Source organism: Acomys minous (assembly GCF_964271855.1).
Source record: "Acomys minous genome assembly, chromosome: 5".
In the NCBI taxonomy this organism is placed as follows: Eukaryota; Metazoa; Chordata; class Mammalia; order Rodentia; family Muridae; genus Acomys; species Acomys minous.
This window is the reverse complement of record NC_140494.1, coordinates 97,670,394-97,695,233: the sequence shown is the minus strand read 5'-3', so window position 1 is coordinate 97,695,233 and position 24,840 is coordinate 97,670,394. Positions and strand designations below refer to the sequence as shown.

The window sequence follows — 24,840 nt, the reverse complement described above, 5'->3', positions numbered from 1 at the left end:
CCCGCCCTGCCTCGCTAGCCCCGCCCCAGCCCAGCGACCGGCTAGGTGCCCGCCCGACTTCCCAGCTGCCCCGTGCGGCCCGGGCATGCCCAGTGTGGGCGCAGCCCCGGCTCTGGGAGCGCCGGGGCGGAGCGGGCAGCCGGGCTCGGAGCAGGAGAGCCGAGCCTCGGTGGGCGAGCGCCCGGGCCGGAGCCGCGGCAGTAGGGCTGCGGGGTAGGTGCGGGCCGCGGCGAGTGGTGGGCTCGAGCCGCTTGCATGTCCGGGTCTGGGCGGCAGGGCCCATCGAGGGCTGACAGGCCGGAGCTAGTCTGTGAGGTTCGGGCGGGGGCTGCGACAAGGACCCCGGCCCCCGAGGGCCCGGGACGCGAAGGGCGGCGAGGGCAGGCCCTGCGGCGGGGGCGCGCGGCGCCCGGCTCTCTCTCCGCAGGTGCGGCGCGGCTATCTTTAGCTCCCGTGACCCGCGGTGAGCATGGTCCTCACCTTGTGCGCTCCAGTGGCTGGGGAGAAAGACGGGTTCTTAGTCCAGTTGCCCTGGAGCAGCGGGAGAGAGGGCGCTGAGAACTCAGGTGCTCAGAAGGCCGTCTGTGGCTGGGTGATGTGAGGATGTTTACCTTCTCCCTACCTGGAGTGGGAGACGCCTGCTTCCTGCTTTCCGAGACTTGGGTTTGGCGGCTTGGAAATGAAAGTGCAAAAGTATGTCTCAATAGATAGATGCTTGATCGGTTATAATGACTGTCAAGAATTTAGTGGCTGTTTCAAGGTTTAAGGAAGGTGATTTGTCCACAGGATGCTTGGGTTAAACAAAAATTCTTGTTGCAAAGTTTAAGCAAAAAAGTCCAGACTAGGTTAGAACACCGAAGTTCAGAAGTTTGCTGTACTTAGCTTGCACTCGCTGTTGGACAAACCGTTTAACTTCTTCACCTGTAACATATTGTGAACCAGATGATGCGTCTTGATTTCCTCTGTTGTTGTCACTCGGTCGATGTGTAGTCTCAAAGTGTGGCAGGTTATTTTTCTGCATGCCTCAGCAGTTTCTTAAACAGGGTAATTCAGACCAAATGTTCTCTCTTGTAGGAAAGAAAGATGTTAGGCCCACAGTAGAAATGTGGCCTGAAATGGCCTGTCCTTTAAAGGCTCAGTTTGGTCAGTAGGTACTTTGCTGGTTGGTACATGCAGAAGCCGGGTATTAATCTACCAGGAGTCAAATAACATATTGGTTCTGGGCTACGATAGACATGCTTAAAGCTCCCTGTCTGGCCCCTGGGGAGAAAACTAGACTAACGAATTTTCTCACACCTCAAATTGGATGCATTCTTTAAAAGGATTGCATTTATACCGAATTTTCAGCTTTGTTTTTTTCTGTAGTACTCCTCAAAAACCCAGACGAATCTTACTACCCTTTATTTGTAGATGAGCAAGTCCTTGGTTAAGAGGATGCATCTATGATGGTCTTCACCACATACTGCTGTCTTCACCATCATTGAACATGTACTGCCTATGGGCTGCTTTCACCACAGTTCTTAGAACACTGTATCTGGGCACATGATTGAAACTCTTGATTTTTTCCCCCCCTCAAAACAGGGTTTCCCTGTGTAGCCTTGGTTGTACTGCAGCTAAAGAGCAGGCTGGCCTCGAACCACCTGCCACTGCCTCCTAAGTGCTGGGATTAAAGGTGTATGCCACCACCGCCTGGCTGACGATGTGTTTCTTACCCCTAGGAGCTTCTCTAGGTGAGCACATTTGAGTGGGATTTGACCTAGGAGCAAGTGGTACACGTGGTGTTCTACAGGTTGCCTTCTGGCTCTCTGTCCCTGTTCGTCCAGTTCTGAGTGGCATTGGTCCAGTTGTGTCAGTGTGGTGCTACTTCATGAAGAGGCCAAAGGTCTAAGAAAGAGTCTTTTATGTTTTGAAGTTTGAGTTGTATATAAGTGGCCTGTGAAATTGTTGTATTAAAGTTATTATCTCTTAGCTGGGCATGGTGTTGCCTGCCTGGAATCCCAGCACTCGGGGAGGCAGAGGCAGGGGGATCTATGTGAACTCAAGGCCAGCCTGGTCTACAGGGCGAGTCCAGGACAGCCAAGGCTACACAGAGAGACCCTGTCTCTTTGAAAAACAAACAAAAAAAAGTTATTATCTCTTAAATTGAATATTCTATGCTTGATGTAGTGGGGCTTAATAACTTTAAATCCTTAGTTCTCACAGTTTTGCAAGTAGATTTTTCCATTCACCTTAGAGTTCACTTTAAAGAAATTAAACTAGTATTTTAATATTATTTATAATGTGAACTCTTTTGCAACCCCTTTTCCTTTAGTACTGGGGACTGTATATACTAGGCAGGGTCTCTGCTACTGAACTATATCCCCAACATTGTTTTGTTTTTAAGAGAAGATTTCAGGCAGGGCGTGATGGTGCACATCTTTAATCCCACCACTCAGGAGGCTGAGGCAGGCGGATTGCTGTGAGTTTGAGGCCAGTCTGGTCTACAAAATGAGTCCAGGACAGCAAGGCTAACCACAGAGAAACTCTGTCTCGAAACCGCCCCCCCCCCAAAAGGAAAAAAACAAACAACCAAAAAAGAAAAAGATTTCAATAAGTTACCCAGTCTGGCCTTGAATTCAGCTTATACAGACCTTGAACTTGTCCTACCCTAGCCTGCCAAGTACCTGTACCACCAGCCCTGTCTCAGTTTTTTTTTAGTTTATTTATTTATTGTATATGAATGCTTTATCTGCCAAAGATGGCATCAGATCACATTATAGATGGTTGTGAGTCACCATATGGTAGCTGGGAAGAGCAGGCGGTGCTCTTAACCACTAAGCCATCTCTCCAGCCTGTTTTGTGGTTTTGCTTTTGTGTGTGTGTGTGTGTAGAGAATTGAACATGCTATGCAAACACTCTACCACCAAGTTGTAGTTTTTTTCCCCTTACTAGTTAGTTCTATCTTTCTTTTCAACATTTATGTGTGTTTGAATGCACATGCACGTACATGTGCCTTGATGATGTGTAAGTGTGCCATAGTGTGTATGTGAATTGAGGACAGCTCATAGGAGCTGGTTCTTTTCTTCCCTCTTGGTGATTAAACTCAGGTTGCTTGGCTCAGGAGAAGGTACCTTTATCGGCTCAGCCCCCTCCATAACCCTGACTGAGTTATGTTTGAAACTTTGTCAGTTTCTTAATTTTTGGAGCTGGGTTTCTAATTTACCTAGAAAATAAAATAAATCCTTACAGTTCCTTTCATTTTTGAGACAGTCACCGCCTCCCTCAGACAGGGTATCTCTGTGTAACTCTAGCTGTCCTGTAACTCACTCTGTAGACCAGGCTGGCCTCGAACTCACAGCGATCCACTTGCCTCTAACTCCCAAGTGCCAGGATTAAAGGTGTGCGCTGCCATGCCCTCCCGAGACAAGGTCTTATATAGCTAGACGCAAATTTCCAATTTAGCTGAGGATGACCTTGAACTTCTCATCCTCTTGCCTTAGCTTCCCAAGTGGTGTTATAGATGTGTGCCACCTTATCCAACAAAACAAAGCAAAACAAAAAACAGTTTTTACTGTTCTAAAAACTATTACAACTCAGTTGTGAACTTTATGAACTTTGTTTGTTAGGGTTTTGTTTTGAGACAGGTTTTCTTTGTGTAACAGAGCCCTGGAACTCACTCTGTGGAGCATGCTGGACTTGAACTCACAGAGATCAGCTTGCCTCTGCCTGCCAAGTGCTGGGATTAAAGGCATGTGCTACCACTCCCTGCTAACTTTTTTTTTTCTTTCTTTCTTTCTTTTTTTTTCTTTTTCTTTTTTTTTTTTGGTACTGGATACTGAACTCTGGCTCTCATGAATATTGAGCATACAGTCCATCATCATTGACCTCGCCCATAATTTATTGTTTTTTTACATGATTATTAAAATACATGTGCATGCTTATTTAAGGTTAGAATAGGAACTGGTGCTGTAGGTCATTGTTGTAGCACTTTCTTAATATGTTTGAAGCCCTAGGTTCTATGCTGGTGGTGCAGAGGGATGAAGTTAGCAAACCGACCTAAATAGAGGGCTTGGTAGTTTTTATATTAGGTCTTAAACTTTCCCATGTATTTGAGGACAATGTATGAGGAAAGTAAATCAAAACATTATTATTGTATGAGACAGGGTTTCCAGTGTGGAACTTAAATGTGTAGACCAGCCTGGCTAGGAAATAGTGATCCTCCTGCCTGTCTCCTGAGTACTAGCATTACAATATACCATAGTGTCTAGCTCCTTGTAGTGTGTGTGTGTGTGTGTGTGTGTGTGTGTGTGTGTACACGCATGTGTCTATATGTGTGTCTGTGTGCATGTGCATGCAGGTGTCTGTATAGGTCAGAAAAGGGTTTTGAATACCCTGGAGCTATAGTGAGGATGGTTGGGGCGGGGGTTGGTGGTGCAGTGTGACACGGGTGTTAGGAATTGGTTTCTGGTCCTCTGAAAGAGCAGCAAGTTCCTTTAACCACTAAGCCATATCTCCAATCTCACATCTAAGTGTTTGAGAACACACAGCCAGGTGGCTGGAGATACGGCAGAGGTTATGAGCACTGTTTTTCCAGAGGTTCTTAGTTCAATTCCCAGCAACCATTTGGTGGCTCACAACCATCTATAATGTGATCTGGTGTCCTCTTCTGACATGCAGGTGTGTGTACAGATAGAGCACTCATGTACATATGTAAGTAAATCTTCTAAAAAATGAAATAATACATAGCCAGCATAAAATTCTTAAAAGCGTTTCAAGTGTTCAGGAGGAGTAGTTGGGACATCGAGGCCCAGGGGAGATCACTTGTCCAGGAGCACATTTGCCCCTTAACTAAACATATCTCTATAGTTTCATCTAGTTGCTAGTTACTATGGAGGCTGAGGCAGGAAGATCTGTTGGGCCCAGGAGTATGGGGCTAGCCAGGACTACTTAGTGAGACTTACCTTTTTTGTTTGTTTGTGTTTTTGAGACAGAGTTTCTGTGTAGCATTAGCGGTCTTAGACTCTGCTTTGTAGACCAGGCTGGCCTTGAACTTACAGTGATCCACCTGCCTCTGCCTCCCGAGCACTGGGATTAAAGGTACTCGCCACCACACCTGCCCGAGATTTATCTTAAAAGACCCAGTCTCAAAAACAACAAAGATGTTGGTGCAGGAGGGTCACTGTGAGTTCGAGGCCAGCCTGGTCTACAAAGCGAGTCCAGGATAGCCCAGGCTATCATAGAGAAACCCTGTCTTGAAAAACCAAAACCAAAAACCAAAACCTTAGGCTTTAACAGTTACAGATATAGCCTCATAGTTCTTTGTATTAGTGCCAGAATGTATTATTCTTTTATTAGGGCTTCTACAATGTGTAGTCACTTTGCAGTCATTTAAAATTTTTAAAAATTTTCCCTTTCTAGACAGAGTTTCTGTTGTCTAGAAACCTTGGCTGTCCTGAACTCCCTTTTATAGACCAGGCTGGCCTCAAACTCCTAGAAATCTACCTTCCTTTGCCTCCCCTAAGTGCTGGGATTATAGGTGTGTGCTACCTTGCCTGGAGAAATAATATCTTTTTTTTTTTTTTTTCAGTTTTTCAAGACAGGGTTTCTCTGTGTAGCCTTGGCTGTCCTGGAATCGCTTTGTAGACCAGGCTGGCCTTGAACTCACAGAGATCCGCCTGCCTCTGCCTCCTGAGTGCTGGGATTAAAGGCGTGCACCACCATGCCTGGCTGTAATATGTCTTCAACATAAGTATTTTTTCTCCATCTGTTTCCAGGCCCTCCATGATGAGAGATTTCAGGGCACTTCCCTCTCTGAGTAATTGATAGTCTGGGCAGTGAAGAGATGGCTGACAGTGTCAAAACCTTTCTGCAGGACCTTGGCAGGGTGAGTATATTTTGTTTCAAAGAATTTGTCCCTTAACCTTTTTTCCTTTTTTTTTTTTTTCTTTCTTTTTTTTTAAGGAAACTAACTAGGAAATTCTTCAGGTGTTTTCTAATTTTTATCATATTTGTTGGGTCTTTTTCATAGAATGCAGGTTTTCATTGTAGTGCACATCAGTCAATAAATAGGAGTCTTTGGTATGAAACAGTCTTGCTATGTATCTTGGGCTCATCTTGAACTGGTGATACTCCAGCCTCAGTGTTCCAAGCACTAGGAATGGATACTATCCTGCTTTTTGTTTGTTTGTTTGTTTTTTTATTTTATTTTTTGGTTTTTCGAGACAGTCTCTCTGTGTTAGCCTTGGCTGTCCTGGACTCACTTTCTAGACCAGGCTGGCCTCGAACTCATAGCGATCCGCCCGCCTCTGCCTCCCGAGTGCTGGGATTAAAGGCGTGCGCCACCACGCCCGGCCCTATTTTTTTTTTTTTTGAGACAGGGTCTCTCTGTGTAGCCTTGGCTGTCCTTGACTCCCTTTGTAGACCAGGCTGGCCTTGAACTCAAAGCCATCTGCCTGTCTTTGCCTCCTGCAACTTTTTTTTTTTTACTACACAGCCCTGTTTCTCTTTCACAAATGTTGGGATTACAAATCTGAGCCTGTGCGTGTGCGTCTGTCTGTCTGCCTGCCTGTGTGTATTTGTGTGGTGCATACCTGTGGGTGTGTAGGTGCAGTTTCATTCCCATGTGGAGGCCAGAGCAGAACTTGAGGAGTTTTCCTCATCACCTCAGTTACTGTCAGCCTTATTGCCTTGAGACAGTGTCTGTCACTGAACCGGAAGTTGGCCTGTTTGGCCAGGGAATTCTCCAGCAGCCCTGCCTAGCTTTTGACAAGAACCTGTTTCCATTTGAACTCATGTCCTCACTCTTGCAGAGCAAACACTCTTACATACTGGTTACTTCCCAGCCCTCCTATCCTACATCCTGTGGGAGTTGCGAGGCCCTGTCTATTGAGTGCATTCTCTGGTTTTAGGATTCTGGTTGGTTAGCTTGGCTCCAGACGCCCCTCTTCCCATTTAAAAAAAAAATTTGAGGTTCTATTCCAACTGGCTGTGTAGTACAGGATGACCTTGAATTCTTGATCTCATTGCCGTGATCACAAGGGCTGCGATTATAAGCATGTGTCACCATGCACGTTTGAGGCAGATACAGTAGCACACATCTGTAGTCATAGCACTCATGAGACTGAGGCAGGAGGATCAATGAATTCTTGACCACTTGGTTATGCAATCAGGCCCATCTCAAAAACAAAGCCACAGTAACAAATCAAAAAACAAAGATGTGGTGGCACGTGCTACTGATCTCTCGGCACTTGAGAGGAAGAGCAAAAGGATCAGCAGTTCAAGTCCAGGATTAGCTACATAGGGAGTTTGAGGTTAGCCTGGGCTACATGACACCCTGTCTCAAAAAGAAAGGAAGAAAGAAAAAAACAAACCAACAACAGCAGTTTTTGAAAATAAAGGCCTTCTAGGTTTTAAGGTGACATTCTAATTGCCTGTTAATCAAAATCAAATTTAGAAATAATAACCATGGGCTTAGGAGATAGCTTACAGAGAGGGACGAGCCTGCAAATCTCTCTCATCATGGAGAGCTGTAAACAGAGGAAAAGGACTTATTTTAAAGATATATTATTTTGCAGGGCAGTGGTGGCATGTGCCTTTAATCCTAGCATTTAGCAGGCAGAGGCCTATAACTTTGAGGCCAGCCTGGTCTACAGAGTGAGTTCCAGGACAACCAGGGCTATACAGAGAAACTCTGTCTCAAAAGAGCAAAACAAAACAAAAAAGATATATTTACAGTCTGTTCCTACAAAATGCTTCACATTCTTGCTGTCTTAATAGAAGCAGGTAAAGGTGCTTATGGACAAGCCTGACACTAGTTTAACCCCCAGGACCTCTTTGGCCTCTTGAATGTTTTCTTCCGCTTTTGTTTTCTTCTGCTTTAGTTAACGTGTGTATGTTCAGGCAGCATTTCAGTTTTCTTCTACCATGCGGTCCCATGGTTGTCATCTCGGTAAAGCACTTTTACCTGCTGAGTCATCTTACTGGCCCTTGTTTATGGTTTTAAGGATTGTTGTTGTTGTTGTTGTTTTCTGTTTTTTTGAGACAGTCTTTCTTTGGCTATCCTGGACTCTCTGTAGACCAGGCTGGCTTGGAACTCACAGATTCTCTGCTTCTCGAGTGCTGGGATTAAAGGTGTTTGCCATCACACCTGGCCTGTGACAATTGTGGTAGTTGTATTAAATCAGTCTCTTAAGTGTCCTAGTGCTAGGCTTATAGAAATATGCTACCATGCCTGGCTCTTTGTTTTTTGTTTTATTTTGGTTTTTTGTTTTGTTGTTGTGGAGTTTTTTTATTTTTTATTTATTTATTTATTTATTTTTTATTTATTTATTTTTTTGGTGTGATGGAGTCTTGACTGTTCTGGTGAATTTATTCTACTTTGGATGTAAATCTATTATAGTATTTATTAAATTCTAATATATATAGACACACATTATTTGTATATAAGTATATTTATAATGTAAACATAACATTTTTAATATATAAATGTAAATTATATGCTATGCATATATATTATATATTTTGGGGGGGCTTTATTTGTATAATTTTTCTGTTTCCTTTCAATAGTGGGTTGAACCCAAAGCCTCTCATGATAGGCAAGCACTCTGCTGAATTCCCAGTGATTTCTTGCCTATATTTTGAGATAGTGTCTTATACTGTAAGCCCAGGCTGACCTAACTCGAGGCAATTATCCTGCCCATCTCCCATGTTGCTGGGATCACACTCTCTTCCTGAGCGCTTCCATGTGGCCAAAGGTTAGTTCATTTGAGGTTGCGCAATCTGTGTTTGGTTGCAGGGGTGGATAAGTGAGTGCAGTTCTTTGAACTGGATGACAGGTAATTCTGTGTTTTTAGCACCAGCAATAACTTGGAAGTCTTCAGATATGGCTGGTAGGTGGTTTGTCACCGTCTGTTGTCAATATAAACTCCATAGCACCTCTCTCTCATCTTGTTCTCATGAAGAATATGATTCAGCCATACTACCAGGATACTGCTGGTTGCTTGGTTGGTTTGTTTCTTTTTGTCTTTGAGGCAGGGTTTCTCTGGACTCACTCTGTCGACCAGGCTGGCCTTGAACTCACTGAGAGCCGCCTACCTTTGCCTCCCAAGTGCTGGGATTAAAGACGTGCCCCTCCCCAGATGCTTCTGTTTATGTGGCACACCTTTAATCAGCACTCCAGAGGCAGAGGCAGGCGGATCTCTGTGAGTTTGACACCAGCTGGTCTAGAAAGTGAGTCCAAGGCAGCCAGGGTTGTTACACAGAGAAACCTTGTCTCGAAAAACCAAAAAATAAAATAATTGAGGATGGATGATTAATTGGGGAGAATGTGATGAGGTAGGTATTTGTATAGCATCAAAACTGTCTCCTCACTTACTGCTTTCTAGTTACTAGAGGAACATGTTTGCAGTTATGCATCTGGTATCAATCACACCAAGGGCAAGCAGTTACTGTGTGCCTTTGTTTTAGAGAGGGAGGGTGCACCCTGTCTCTCTGTACAGGCCAGCCTGGCACATGCCACCATGCCTAGCTTATGTGTTCCAAGGTGTGATACCATCTGTGATATTCTTGCTCACGGTGCTTAATGGGGGTAATCATGGGGAACCTTCAGTCTCGAGTAAATTCCGTGAAGTAGCTGGCTTGTATTCATCAAAAAGAAAGTTAATGACCAGGGCTGCTGAAATGGCTTAAAAGGAAAGACTCCTGCTGCCACACCTGATGACCTGGGTGTGATGAGCCCAGAAACGCACATGGTAGAAGGAGAGAGCTGATTCTTATACATTGTCTTCTGGTCCCCATGCTTGGAGACATGCTCACACAAATAAAATGGAAAAAGAAAAAGTATAAAGAATTGCTGTTTTGAAAATATTAACAAGGCATACTAATAAAATGCAGTATTTGATTTTTGGATTAAACTCTTTTGAGGTGTGAAATGCCATGAAATTTACTGTATTAAGTTTCTCGGATAATTACCTTATGGTTGTGTAAGACGTTTTCTTAGGACTCCTCCTGAAAAACTGGTCAAGTTGGTCACTGTTCCTGTATTCCCAGCATTTGGGAGCTTAAGCAAGAAGATTAAGAGTTTGAAGTCAGGGGCTAGAGAGATAGCTCAGGTTAAGAGCACTGCCTGCACTTCCAAAGGTCCTGAGTCCAATCCCCAGCAGCTACATAGTGGCTCACAACCATCTATAATGAGATCTGGTGCCCTCTTCCTGGTTTCCAAGCAGAACACTATACATAATAAATAGCTAGATAGATAAATAGATAAATAAATAGTTTGAATTCAGTCTTGCTTATATACTGAGACCCTGTCTCAGCCCCTCCCTAAGGGAAAAACAACAACCTATTTAAATGATTTGGAAAAAAGTATATATTAATATGGAAAAATACTAAATATTGTGATTCTAGAATCAAGTTTTCTATTGTTGTATCATTTAAAAAATATATTAGTGAGTTGGGTGTGGTGGTGCACGGCTTTAATTCCAGCACTTGAGAGGCAGAGGCAGGCGGCTCTTTGAGTTCAAGGACAGCCTGGTCTACAAAGCCAGTCAAAGACGGCCAAGATAACACAAAGAAACCCTGTCTGGAAAAACCAAAAAAGTAAAAACAAATAAATATATTAGCAAAGGGTGAGGGCATAGCTCTTTGGCAGAGTGTATACAAAATACTGAGTTCCATCACAGTAGTGGAGATACAAATCACTCTCCTTAACTTCCGTAGCAAAATAATACTGTGGTACCACTGTTACTTTGCTATGTGTAACTTGGGAAGGTCTTCTCCAGCCCATAATCTCTCTTTTAAAATGTTCCAATCTACAGGGAATAAAAGACTCCATCTGGGGCATCTGTACCATCTCAAAGCTCGATGCTCGGATCCAGCAGAAGAGAGAGGAGCAGCGTCGAAGAAGGGCAAGTAGTGTCTTGGCCCAGAGGAGAGCCCAGAGTGTGGAGCGGAAGCAAGAGAGGTGAGTACAGGCCACACCCCACACTGCTGTAGGAGGGGCACTTGAGGAAGTAGCTGGTCTTAGGATAAAGGCCCTACATAGTAAGTTACAATTTCAGCATCCTGTTAGTTCCTGGAGACAGGGTTTATCTGTGTAGCCTTGGCTGCCCTGCAGCAGGTTGTGGATCAGGCTGACCTTGAACTCAAGAGTTCTGGCTGTTTCTACCTCCCATAGTGCTGGGATTAAAGGCATATAACCCTATCGCCTGGCTTGATGTATTTGTAGGAAAGTCTATGTGGACTTATTAATAGGCAAACCCTATCCCCAACTTTAATATGCCTCAGATTTTAGAGGGCAGAACACACACATACACACATTTTTATTTTATTTGGGGGCTGGAGAAGTGGCTCAGTGGTTAAGAGCGCTTGTTGGTGTTTCCAGAGGACCTGGGCTCAATTCCTAGCACTCATATGGAGGCTAACAGCTATCTGCAACTCTGGTTAAGGGCATCCACGGTTCTCTTCTAGCCTCCATGGGCACTGCACATATGTGCTGCACAGACATATGTACACTCATACGAAAACACCCATAGACGTAAAAATAAGTAACATTTAAAAAGTATTTATCATTGGGAAGGTATGCCCATTTCACAGCACGGGTAGAGGTCATAGGGCATCTTTGTGGAAGGGCATCTCTTCCCACCTTTATATGGGTTTAGGGACTCAAACTCAGGTTGCCAAGGTTGTGTGATAACACTTCCCCTAGTAAGCCGTTTCATTAGGCTCCCCCCTCCTTTTTTTGTTTTGTTTTTCCGAGACAGAGTTTCTCTGTGTCACCCTGGCTGTTCTTGACTGGCTTTGTAGACCAGGCTTGCCTCTGCTCCCTACTGCTTGGATTAAAGGCCTGCACTGCCATCCCCCCCTCCCCTATTTAATTTTTAAAGAAAAGCAGGTAATATATGCCTTTATTTAATACCAGCACTTAGGAGGCAGAGGTAGGCAGTTTAAAGCCAAATAGTTCTAGGCCAGTGAAGGCTACATAGTGAAATCCTGTCTCAAAATGACAACAGCAAAATAGACAAGCTGGTTTCACCTGGGTGTGGTGGTACATGTCTATAATCCCATCACTGTGAAGACCGAGGCAGGATGACTGCCAAGAGTTTGAGGCCAGCCTGGACTATATATTAAGTCCCTGTCTCAAAAACAAAAATACATGGTTCCTCAGAAACTCAGAAATTTTTGGTTTTCGAGACAGGGTTTCTCTGTGTAGCCTTGTTTGTCCTCGACTCTGCTTTGTAGACCAGGCTGGCCTAGAACTCACAGTGATCTGCCTGCCGCTGCCTCTGCCCTCCCGAGTGCTGAGGTTAAAGGCGCCACCACGCCCCGCGTCCGAAGCCTTTCTTTATTGACTCAATTAGAACTTTAGGAGAGCGCTAGGTGCACAAGCATAATATGGTACTAACAGAAGCTGTAAAATGGAGATAACAGTAGAAAACAGCCTATATGTCTTACAAGCTAAATTCATATGATCTTTTCCAGTGAGCCACGCATTGTTAGTAGAATTTTCCAGTGTTGTGCTTGGAATGGTGGAGTATTCTGGGTAAGTTCTTTTGCATCAAATTCTAGATTTATTGATTCCTTTCTTTCTTTCTTTCTTTTCTCTTTCTTTCTTTCTTTCTTTCTTTTCTCTTTCTTTCTTTCTTTTTTTCTTTCTTTCTTTCACAGGGTTTCTCTGTGTGACAGCTCTGGCTGTCCTGGAACTCCCTCTGTAGTCCAGGTTGGCCTCGAATTCACAGAGATCCTCCTGTCTCTGCCTCCCAAGTGCTGGGATTAAAGGCATGTGCCACCACCGCCCAGCTTCAGGACTCTTCTTAACTCCATTTTCTGGGAATTTTATATATTCTTATGGCCTCCGATGGTACCTGTATGCCTATGCTGCACATTTAGACAATCAGATACATATAAAATAATAAAAATAAATCTTTTTTTTTTTCCAAGACAGGGTTTCTCTGTGTAACAGTCTGGGCTTTCCTGGATTCCACTTTTGTAGATCAGGCTGGCCTCGAACTCACAGAGATCCACTGGCCTCTGCCTCCCAAGTGCTGGGATTAAAGGTGTGCGCCACCACCGCTCGGCTAAAAATAAATCTTAAAAAAAAAAAAAAAGCCAGCAATTGGTGGTAAAAGCAGGAGAGATGGCTTAGTGGTTAAGAGCACCGCCTGCTCTTCCAAAGGTCCAGAGTTCAATTCCCAGCAACCACATGGTGGCTCACAGCCATCTATAACATAACATGATGCCCTCTTCTGGCTGGCAGGTGTACAAGCAGCAACACTGTATACATAATAATAAATAAATCTTTTTTTAAAAAAAAGCATGAAGGTCAGAGGTTCAAGGTCATCCTTGGCTACATAGTGAGTTTGAGATCAGACTGAGATACATGAGACCTTGCCTGAAAACAAAGCACATATGAGCCAGGTAAAGCGGCACATTCCTTTAATGCTAGTACTCAGGAGACAGAGGGAGGCAGATCTCTTGAGTTTGAGGCCAGCCTGGTCTACAGAGCGAGTTCCAAGATAGCTGGGGCTAAAGGAGAAATTCTGGATAACCAAACAAAAACCCCAAAATAATAAGTATGAATTTGGATTCTATATATCTTTAGTAATTTTTATTCCTGCTCACTTACATGTAAACAGATGTCTTGGGAGAGTCCTGTAATATGACCCATTGGCAGGTTTTAGTATTGTTTATAAATAACTTGGGTTAACACTGGACATTTTGGCTAGGAGATCTTTGGGATCTTAGAAGGTTAGATGTGGCCAGATAAGCAAGATTCTCCTTGTTTCTGGTTATAATGATTGCTTTTGAAACCCAGATCAAAAAAAGATACCTGTAATTAATTGAGAACTATTATAGTCTTTAGTGAAATTTGATGTATAAAGCATGAGTAAGTACTACTTTTGACTTGATATTCAGTGGAATTCAGTGTGTCTTAGTATAAACATTTCACTAATATTTTCAGATGTTAACTTTAGATTTACTTAATAAACATGGTGGTATATTTATTATACATCCCCCCCCAGACAGGCTTTCTCTGTGTAGCCTTGTATATACATTTTTATACTTTGGTGGGAATGTTAGTAAAAATGTTTTCTCTGTCCCTCAAAAGTCTCACTGATACACAGTATCACTTTGCTGTACTCTCTTGGAGTTTTGGCAAGTAGGAAAGGTGCTTCATATATATTGTTTGTTTGTTTTTTGTTGTTTTGTTTTGTTTTTTTGAGACAGGGTTTCACTGTGAAGCCTTGGTTATCCTGGACTCCGTAGACCAGGCTGGCCTTGAACTCACAGAGATTCCTCTGCCTCTGCCTCACTGAGTGCTGGGATTACAGGTGTGTGCCACCATGCCCAGCTTCTGATTTATAAACTAGCAGTGTTGACTGGAAAGTCATGACATATGGAAAGGTGAAATGCCTTATTTTAATTAATTAATTAAAAATTTAAACTTTTCGGCTTTTGTTTTGTGTTTTTGAGCTGATGTTTCTGTGTAGCCCTGGCTGTCCTGGACTCACTCTGTAGACCAGACTGGCTCAGGGATCCAGCTGCCTCTGCCTCTTGAGTGCTGGGCTTAAAGTGTGCCACTGCCTGGTGCCTTGTTTAATCTAAAGGGTTCTGATTATTCTTATCGCCTTTTTCCTTCAGTTCAGTCTCCTCTTGTTTTATCGAGTGTTTATCCCTGTGCTTCAGTCAGTAACAGCGCGGATTATCGGTAAGTATGTGTATCTTCTCCAACTGGGTACAAAAGTCTGAGATAGCTGTTTCTAGTCGTCTCAATTTCCTGAGCACTTCCTAACATACCAGCAATTTTAATCTAGACTCCTCGATGACTTTTTGAGATTGGCATTGTTGGGCTGTCCATTTTATGGAGAAGTAAGTAGAAGTTAGTTAAGCCATTAGTAAGTAGCAGCACAGAAATAAATCCGGGTGGTTTCCTGCTAGCTCTGAGTTAGACCCTGTGACAACTTTTTTAAGGATTTATTTATTTATTATTTTTATACAGTGCTCTACCTGCAAGTACACCTGCAGGCCAGAAGAGGGCATCAGAGCATATTATCGATGGCTGTGGGCCACCATGTGGCTGCTGGGAATTGAACTCAGGACCTCTGGAAGAGCAGTCAGTGCTCTTAACCTCTGAACCATCTCTCCAGCCCTGCCCTGAGACATCTTAGTGGTCACCTTGTAAGCAGGTTTAGTTCAAGATGAACAGAACATAACTGTAATTGCTCTGAATAAGAACTGTGGCCAGGGGCTAGAGAGATGGCTCAAAGGTTAAGAGCACGGACTGCTCTTCCAGGGGTCCTGAGTTCATTTCTCAGCAACCACATGGTGGCCCACAACCATCTATAATGTGATCTGATGCCCTCTTCTGGCTTGTAGGTGTACAGGCAGAACACTGTATATATAACAATAAATAAGTAAATAAATCTTTAAAAAAAAAAAAAGAACTGATCAGAATATGAAGCAAAAGAATAGTCACAAAATAGTTCTATTTTGAATCTTACAGTTTTCTGTCTGCCTAATTATTAAACTAATAACTTTTTGCTTTGTTTTAGGTGATCCATCACTACATGGAGATGTTTGGTCATGGCTAGAATTCTTCCTCACATCAATTTTCAGTGCTCTCTGGGTGCTCCCCCTGTTTGTGCTTAGCAAAGTTGTGAATGCCATTTGGTTCCAAGTAGGTCAAGGGCAGAATGGAGTCTGGGTTCTACATGGTGACTTGACAAGGTCATATTTTAACCTATGAAGTTAGTGGCCTACAAGATAATTTTCAAGCATTAACATCTTTTAAGCTAAGTAGCCAGTTGGATAATCTTTGTGATTTTGTAAAATGGAATTACTGTCTCAGGTTACTAAGGTAGACTTTTCTCCCCTGCAGTTAAAGTGGTAGCCAGACCAGTTGGTTAGCTCTGGGGATGGACACTGGGGCCGTTTAACTCATATTTTACTGCACTGCTGTTCTCCTTTTCAGGATATAGCTGACTTGGCATTTGAGGTATCAGGAAGGAAGCCTCATCCATTCCCCAGTGTCAGCAAAATAATTGCTGACATGCTTTTCAACCTTTTGCTACAGGCACTTTTCCTTATTCAGGTGAGAGACACACAGAGACCATTTCTAAAAGGAAAAGAAAAATAAGTTAGTTAATGGGCGGGGATTTCACAAAAATGGGTTTTTGCTTTTATACAAAGATGGGAGTATGCATATATGCCTGGTGGGAAGTAATTTTAAAGCTCTCTGTGTGGGGGTGGGGAGTATATGTGCACTCTTCACTGTAGTTTTTGAGATGAGATCTCTCACTGAACTCGAAGATCACTTTCTTTTTGGCTAGGGTAACTGTTGGCCAGCCACCTCCTAGGATTTGTCTGTCCCTCCTTCCTGTCATGTATTGGGGTTATGGCATTGCACCATGCCTAGCATTTACGTGGGCGCTGGGGATTGGAACTCAGGCATCTTGCTTTCATAGTAGCGCTTTTACACAGTGAGCCTCTCTTTACGAAGCTAAAGTGCAGCGTATTAGGTAGGTGTAAGAATTGCTATGTAGGGCTGGAGAGAACTGGTATGTGCTTGAGATTTAAGAGGTCACACACAGACACACAGACAAACACAAATACAAACTCATTCAAGAAAAGCAAAATGGAGACAGAAGAGATGGCTCAGCGGTTAAGAGCACTGGCTGTTCTAGATGTCCTCAGTTCAGTTCGCAGCAACCACTTGTTGGCTCACAACCACTTATAATGTGATCTAACGCCCTCTTCTGGCGTGCCTGCATACATGCAGGCAGAGCTCTGCATACATAATAAATCTTTTTTTTTTTTTTAAGATTTATTTATTTTATGTATGAGTACACTGTCTTTATGCACACCAGAAGAAGGTACCAGATCACATTACAGATGGTTGTGAGCCACCATGCGGGTTCTGGGAATTGAACTCAGGGCCTCTGGAAGAGCAGCCAGTGGTCTTAACCTATGAGCCATCTCTCCAGCCCCATAATAAATGTTTAAAAAAAAAAAAAAAAGGAAAACGGAGGTTGAAAAAATGGCTCAGGGGTTGAGAGTACTTGCTCTTGCAGAGGACCCAGGCTTGATTCCTACTACCCAGATGGTATCTCATAGCCATCTGTAACTCCAGTTGATGCAGCTTCCTCATGACCTCTGAGGGTACCAGGCACACATATGTTATATATCCGTACGTGCAGGCAGAATACTCATACAGGCAGTAGTATTTACCTGAGGCGTGGGTATTAGGAGAGGAGAGACTTTAAAAGCCTTGTCCCTAGAAACAGCTAGGTTTAAATGTAAGATTATAAGAACCGTGCATTTACCTCTTCCTCCCTTGGAGAGTCCAGTCTTCTCGTTAAACATGGTTGAGGCAGCTGGAAGGCCGTCTCTGGCGTGGTGGGTGGGAAGCATCTGACATTCTGGAATTAAGATGCATTTGTTCCTTAGGGAATGTTTGTGAGTCTCTTCCCCATCCATCTCGTGGGTCAGCTGGTTAGTTTGCTGCATATGTCTCTTCTCTACTCACTGTACTGCTTTGAGTACCGTTGGTTCAATAAAGGTAAGTCCGTGTAAAGACATCCAGACTAGAGAAAAGCCCTGTTCAGAAATCCTGGTGCTCCACAGACTAAGCTATTCAATACTTAAGCTCTTAGCAAGGTTTTGGAAGGACTTTGGCTCATTGGCAAGAGGGAGATGACATTTGTCCTAGTGTGTTTATTAACCTTTGGGGCCAGGGGAAGTGGCATTGTAGAATTACCATTTTAGTATTTGATGTAGTTCTGTCTGAGCCAGAAGTTGGCACCAAAACCAAACCAAACCAAACCAAACAAAACAAAACACATGTTGTTTCAGAAAAATTAAGTAGATACCACTGCATTTAGAATAATTTATTTTAAGACATGGTCTTGCAATGTACCCAGGCTGGCCTTGAGCATTCACTCTTACAGTTGAGGCTGCCTTCAGTTTTCCAGCTTCCTGCTTCTACCTCCCAAGTGCTGGGATGACATATGTTCACGATCAAGTCCAGCTCATTTTTATAAGTCAAGGTCTCATGTAGCCCAAGGGGTGACCTTGAACTGATCTGCCTCTGCCTGCTTCCAGAATGTTGACATAGGTTCACACCATTTTTTTGAATGGGGCGGAGGTATTGCTGTGTATATCCTTGGTGGCCTGATGTTTTTTCTGGTCTAGAGTTGCAAATTTCCATACTCTTGTTGTTTGAATGCTGGGATTACCGCTGTGTGTCACCATACGCTTATGGTTTGTGTGGAGTCCAGCACTTGTAATTCTTGTTCTCGTTTTGAGGTAGAGATGGGAGGTTCTTGAGTTTGAATCTTCCTGCAGACCAGTTGCAGGGTCAGAGAAGAAGAGAAAGTCTTGGTGGTTGCGAGGTAGGGAGAGCTGAGCAGGCAGTGAACACCTAGTTAAGGGAAACCAATTGTTGTTTGAACAACTTGTCAGAGGAACTAGTTGTTGAGAAACAGCCACACACCTTTAATCCCAGCACTCAGGAGGCAGAGGCAGGCAGATTGCTGTGAGTTTGAGGCCAGCCTGGTCTACAAAATAAGTCCAGGACAGCCAGGGCTACACAGAGAAACTCTGTCTCCAAAAACCAAAAACCAAAAAACCAAAAAAAAAAAAAAAAAAAAAAAAAGAAAGAAAAAAGAAAGCAAGCAATAGAAGGTGGGCCTAGAACATCATGCTTTACAGGTGTTTTACAATAGAGGACCCCTTGGCAGCTAGCTTGGGCTGAGGTGACACATCTGGTGGTTTGGGACTGGAGGTGCCATTCTTTTTTGTTACTTTGCTTTGTAGACAGACTGTCCTGAAAGAGGATGCTGATGCTAAAATTAATGTTACTCTGAAATTATGATTATTGTAAAATCTCTGCATTGAAGTTTTATATCAGATTTGTACAATTCTTTGAGACAGGGTCTTAGAATATAGACCTGGCTGGTCATTAACTCCCTATGTAGACCCAATTGCCTCTGCCTTCCTGGGATCAGAGGGTGTGTACCGCAACAAACCTGGTAGATGTGTATGGGTACTTGTGTTCCAAATGGTAGCTCTGTGCCTAAAACCCAAGCCTTAAATAATTGTGTCTGCCAGTTAGTCTAATATATAAAATTAATCTTAAGTGTACTGACTGCTTTTTTTTTTTAAGGAATTGAAATGCACCAGCGATTGTCAAACATAGAAAGGAATTGGCCTTACTACTTTGGATTTGGCTTGCCCTTGGCTTTTCTCACAGCAATGCAATCTTCCTACATTATCAGGTAATTTGGCTAGAGAAAGAATTTGAAAGACTAGAAAAAACAAAAACTCAGGTAGCAAGTATGTTTTAGTAAGCTTTTTTTGTTGTTTTGTTTTTTTGAGACAGGATTTCTCTGCCTGTCCTAGACTCGCTTTGAAGACCAGGCTGGCCTGGAACTCATAGCGATCTGCCTATCTGCCTGCCTCTGCTGGGATTAAAGCCTTGTGCTTTTTTGAGAGATGGCTCAGAGGTTAAGAGCACCTTCTGGTCTTCCAAAGAGTCAGCTCTTCCAAAGGCCCTGAGTTCAGTTCCCAGCAACCACGTGGTGGCTCATGACAATCTGTTATGAGATCTGGTGCCCTCTTGTGGCGGTCAGTTGCACATATAGGCAGAATACTGTATAAATAGTAAATCTGTTAAAAAAGAAATTTATTTATTTATTATTATTACATATACAGTGATCTGCCTTCATATACGCCTGCATGCCAGAAGAGGGCATCAGATCCCAGGATAGAGTCTGGTTGTGAGCCACTTTGTGGTTGCTGGGAATTGAAGTCAGGACCTCTGGAAGAGCAGATAGTGCTCTTAACCTCAGCCATCTCTCCAGCCCATTGGTTTGCTTTTGTGCCAGCAATTTATGTCATTTGACCATCAGGAAGATTTTTTTGTTTTTATTAATAGTAATTGACATTGATCACCATTAAAATGTTGTCTATTTTCTATGCTGCCTCCTAGAGGCATCGTCTTAGAAATTTAACCTTTTGTTTATTACAGAAGCTGTTTATATGCTCTATTAAGATTTCATTATATTATGCCTTTGGGCAGCAGACAAAGATATAAAGTTGACTCTTTTTTTTTTTTTTAAACAGTGGCTGTCTCTTTTCTATCCTGTTTCCTTTATTCATCATCAGCGCCAATGAAGCAAAGACTCCTGGAAAAGCATAGTAAGTGCCAGTGTCGAGACTTTCACTCTATAAATCTGTGATGTTGAAGGAAGACCTTAGGTCCTAGTTAGGGTTACTATTGCTATGTTGAAATACCATGACCAAAGCAGCTTGAGGAGGAAAGGGTTTATTCAGCTTCTACTTCCCTGTCACTGTTCATCTCTGAGGGAAGTCAGGACAGGAACTCAAGCAGGGCAGAAAGCTAGAGGCAGAGCAGATGCAGAGGCCATGGGAGGAAGGGTGCTGCTTACTGGCTCATTCCATATGGCTTGCTCAGTTGCTTTCTTATAGAACTCAAGACCAGTAGCCCAGAGATGGCCTCTCTCACAATGGGCTGTGCTCTCCTCAATCAATTATTAATTGAGAAGATGCCCTAAGCTAGTATTTTGCTTATGTATATCTGTACCATGTGTATGCAGTGCTCCTGGAGGTCAGTAGATGGTATAAGGTCCTACGGAACTGGATTACAGACTATTGTGAGCTACCATATGGGTGCTTAAGAGATATACTAATTTTTTTTTGCGTATAACCACATAAATTTATATATTTCTCAAACTGATATTCTTTTTTACCTCTCCCTGGGTGGTCCTGTTGTGCCCCAATCTTGTGATTTTGCTGCCTTGTCCCCAGTGACTGTAGGTAGATGCTACCAAACCTGTCTATTTATACAGAGAGAAACCCTATCTCAAAAAACTAAAAAAAAGAAAAAAGTCTGCATTATGGGGCTGGAGAGATGGCTCAGCAGTTAAGAACACTGTTCTTCCAGAGAACCCAGTTCAGTTCCTAGTACCTTGGGTCACAGGCATTTATAACTCTAGTTTTAGAGGATCCAGCAGCCTCTTCTGGCTTCCATGGGCACCAGGCACACAGGTGGTGCACAGTCATACTAGTAGACTAATAGAATTTAAAAATGTGAACTAAGCTGGGCACAGTGGCACATGCCTGCAATCCCAACACTTTGGGAGGCTGAGGCAGGGGCATCTCTTGAATTCGAGGGTAGTCTGGATTATAAAGTGAGTCCAGGACACCAAGGCTACATAGAGAAATCCTGCCTCAAAAAACCAAAAATTAAATAAAAAATAAATAGAAACACAGGGGAAAAATCTAGACTAATATAAATATAACTTTAGCCGGGCGTGGTGGCGCACGCCTTTAATCCCAGCACTCGGGAGGCAGAGGCAGGCGGATCGCTGTGAGTTCAAGGCCAGCCTGGTCTACAAAAGTGAGTCCAGGACAGCCTAAGATACATAGAGAAACCCTGTCTTGAAAAACCAAAAATAAAAAATTAAAAAATAAAATAAATAAATAAATAAATATAACTTTATTTCCTTTTGAAAGCCTCAGCCCCAGTACTAAAACTGTTGATTATAATGCATTTGTGGCAGTTAACAGGACGTGGTACATTTCATTTTCCTGGTGGTGGGATTAAACTGAGAACCTCAGACATGCTGGGCAAATAGTCTGTCCTGCTGCTTGCTCTGCACCCAGTGCACGCTTTAGCCGATCAATGTGTGTGTCTAGGATCTGTACTCCTTTGATAAGTTCTCTTGCCTTGTTTTTCCCGTGTAGTTTTAAATTTAAAGTGGTCAGATAAGTTGTATATGCTGAAGCAGTTATTTTGATCAATTGGGAGCTAACGAGTTTCTTGTTCTTTTAGTCTTTTCCAGTTGCGCCTCTTCTCCTTGGTGGTCTTTCTAAGCAACAGACTTTTCCACAAGACAGTCTACCTGCAGTCAGCCCTGAGCAGCTCAACCTCCGCAGAGAAATTCCCTTCACCACATCCTTCTCCTGCCAAACTGAAAGCTGTTGCAGGCCACTGAGTCCTGCTGTGAAGGGGACGGGTGGGACTGGGTGGAGGATGTGGCAGCTTTTTTCTCTGTTTTCCTCCCCCTGCCATGGAAGGCAGGACCCACTGCCAAGGGCCCTCTGCATAGTCCCTTTTCTTTGAATTGGAATCTTCCTGAGGACTCCAGTATGTGGATTTTTACCACCACCCTAGGTCCAAAAAGACCGGAGTTTTCCAGCAGTTTTTTTAGCATTTGCCAGCTCCTGTGCCTGAACTGATTTCAGCACTTTTTTTTCCTTCCCCTTTTCCTGTGTCATCCCACCCCCACCCCCCTCCTCCTGCCTTCCAGCACCACTGGATGAATGGGCTTTGTGATTTTAACTGTTGTGTTTTGTGAAGTTGTTGTTACTGTTTTCCTGTGAAGCACACACATTGGATGTAGGGGTAAAGGAGCATTCCAGTTGCTCTAGGTCACCCCCTCTACAGCCATCACTGTCTTGTTTCCTTGTAACTCAGGTTAGCTTTTGGTCTCTCTTGCTCTGCTGCAGAAAAGGGAAGAAAGAAAAGAGCCTGAAGAGATGGGACAGCGAGACCTCAGCCACAATGGCTGGGTTCTGAGGACTCATTTTCTTTCTTCCCCTTGAAGGGGAAACAGCGTTTCTTCCACCGGTACATTCAAAGTCCCCCAGCTAAGGGGTGGTGCCAGCTCTGGACAAGTGCCACTGTGTCATAGAATGCTCAGAGGATCTGAACTTCTTAACTCTGAAGATAAAACTCACTGTTGGCCACTGCCAGGTCCGACTGGTGTTTTAAGGAATACTGGGTGCTTCATATAGGAACTGAAGGGGTGAACGTGTTAAACCATCAACCTGTGATTGGTGATGTTTTCCTGTCATTTTAAAAGTCTAAATATGGGGCGGGAGGGCAGATGTAAAAAAACTTGTACAATTTTAAAATATCACAATTAAACGTGAGCTGGTTTCCCATAAAATGTGTAAGGTTTGATTTCTTCCCCCCCCCCCCCCAAGACAGGGTTTCTCTTTGTAGCCTTGGCTCTCCTGGACTCACTTTGTAGACCAGGCTGGTCTCAAACTCCGAGATCTGCCTGCTTCTGCCTCCCCAGTGCTGGGATTAAAGGTGAGCAGCACCACGCCTGGCATAATGTGATTCCTAAGTCACATCCTTGAGATTTATAGATTGAATGACTTTGTCTTGAATAATCTGGTTATAGATTTTAGAAATGAGTTCTGAAAGATGTTCTCAGAATGAGCTTGAGTCATCGTGTTACAGTTGTTTACCTCTTATCAAATGGTGATTTTTGGTTTATTCATTGCTTTTTTATTGTTTGATGTGACTTAAAGCAAGTATGTTCCCTTTCTACTGAGTATTTATGAAGGGAGAAAATCTTCTAGATTTCAGTATATTAAATGCCATTCTGTAGTCCAAGGTTAGATACTTGATTTATAGAACCCTGAAATATATACACATGACAACACACTAATCAGTGCTTATACAGGACTAGTAGGTACCTTGCAAATGATTAGTTGCCAAATTATACACAAAAATTGTAATAAATGCCCTTAGCCACTGAGCCTTCTTTCCACTTCCTACTTTACTTTATTTTTTTATTTTGTTTTTTTCAAGACAGGGGTGTAATCCTGGGTGTCTTGGACTCTCTTTGTAGACCAGGCTGGCCTTGAACTCACATCTATCCACCTGCCTCTGCTTCCCAAGAGCTGGGATTAAAGGCATGAGCCACCATGCTGGCTTCCACTTCCTACTTTATAAAAAGTTTCAAAAGGACTTTTGAGGGCTGAAGGGTAGCTCATCAGTAAAGGATGCTGACTGCTCCTGAAGAGGACCTGGGTTTAGATCCCAGCACCTATATTGTGACTTAACTGTCTGAAACTTAACAGACACGAGGCAAAATACCTATACACATTTTTTTCCTATACACATTTTTTAAAAAGGAGTTTGCAGTAGCCAGATGTGATGTTGCATGTTTCCGTACTTCATCCACCGCTTGGGAGGTGGAAGCAGAAGGAACAGGAGTTCAACAAAGGTTCCCCCCTGCCTCCCCCCCCCCCCCAATTTTCAGAGCAAGTTTAAGGACAATCTGGCCTGGCCAAGACATGCCTCAAAAATTAAAGAGAAAAGTTTTCAGTTTAGTAAATGAACACAAAAAGGTGAAGATTTGTCTTTTTTGTTATCGTACTTGATGTCAAATTGTAAAGGCTCAACAAAGCATATCTGCAACAGAAATTGGGTAGCAAAGTATGAACACACATTGTTTTGTTCTTAAATTGTTATTATAATGTGTATGAGAAGATAGTTCATGCACATGTGTCAGAGGACAGCCCTATGGAGTTAGTTCTTCCATGTTTATGTGAGTGTTCTGGGGTCCTCAGGAGATTGCTTAGCAAACATTTGCCGGCTGAGCCATCTTGCTGCCCTGTTTTTGTTTTTAAGATGGGGTCTTAATGTGTAGGCCTTGCTGGTCTGCAACTATGCTGGCCTCGAGCTTAGGGCAGACTTTCTGCTTCTGGGTTCTGGTTTTTGGGATTTTATGTAAGCATCTATATGCCCATCCCAGAAAGTGGTGTGAATCTTTCTTCTTTAGGGCATGGGCACTGGGTAGTAGGAGTCAAAGGCAAATAAGCCTCTTTTTTTGTTTGTTTGTTTTAATTTGATTTTATTAATTTATTCAAATTACATCTCAATGGTTATCCCCTCCCTTGTATCCTTCCATTTTCCCCTTACTCCCCTCCCCTATGACTGTGACTGAGGCAGACTTCTTCCCCCTGTACAAGCCTCTGTTTTTGCCAAGTTCTGAGTGCCAGTTTGAGGCAAACTAATAATTAGCAACCAAATACGGGGACACC

At 43.2% G+C, this 24,840-nt stretch overlaps 2 protein-coding genes across 3 annotated transcripts in view; one reads left to right on the top strand and one right to left on the bottom strand.

Annotated features, from left to right (window-relative positions):
- FEZ1 (fasciculation and elongation protein zeta 1) overlaps nucleotides 1–24,840 on the bottom strand; it is a 123,215-nt gene that overhangs the window by 86,752 nt on the left and 11,623 nt on the right. The window lies entirely within an intron of this gene.
- On the top strand, nucleotides 52–22,949 carry EI24 (EI24 autophagy associated transmembrane protein). 2 transcript variants are annotated; one of them, XM_084782611.1, is made up of 11 exons: nucleotides 52–213; nucleotides 5,754–5,863; nucleotides 10,794–10,939; nucleotides 12,457–12,517; nucleotides 14,617–14,683; nucleotides 15,528–15,652; nucleotides 15,947–16,066; nucleotides 17,422–17,533; nucleotides 19,139–19,250; nucleotides 20,098–20,172; nucleotides 21,830–22,949. In XM_084782611.1, exons 2-11 carry the CDS (start codon nucleotides 5,822–5,824, stop codon nucleotides 21,990–21,992), a joined length of 1,023 nt encoding a protein of 340 aa, XP_084638737.1. In that variant the 5' UTR covers nucleotides 52–213; nucleotides 5,754–5,821; the 3' UTR covers nucleotides 21,993–22,949. The 2 variants fall into 2 exon arrangements, with proteins under 2 accessions (XP_084638737.1, XP_084638738.1); XM_084782612.1 differs by lacking the exon at nucleotides 52–213 and adding an exon at nucleotides 1,709–1,730.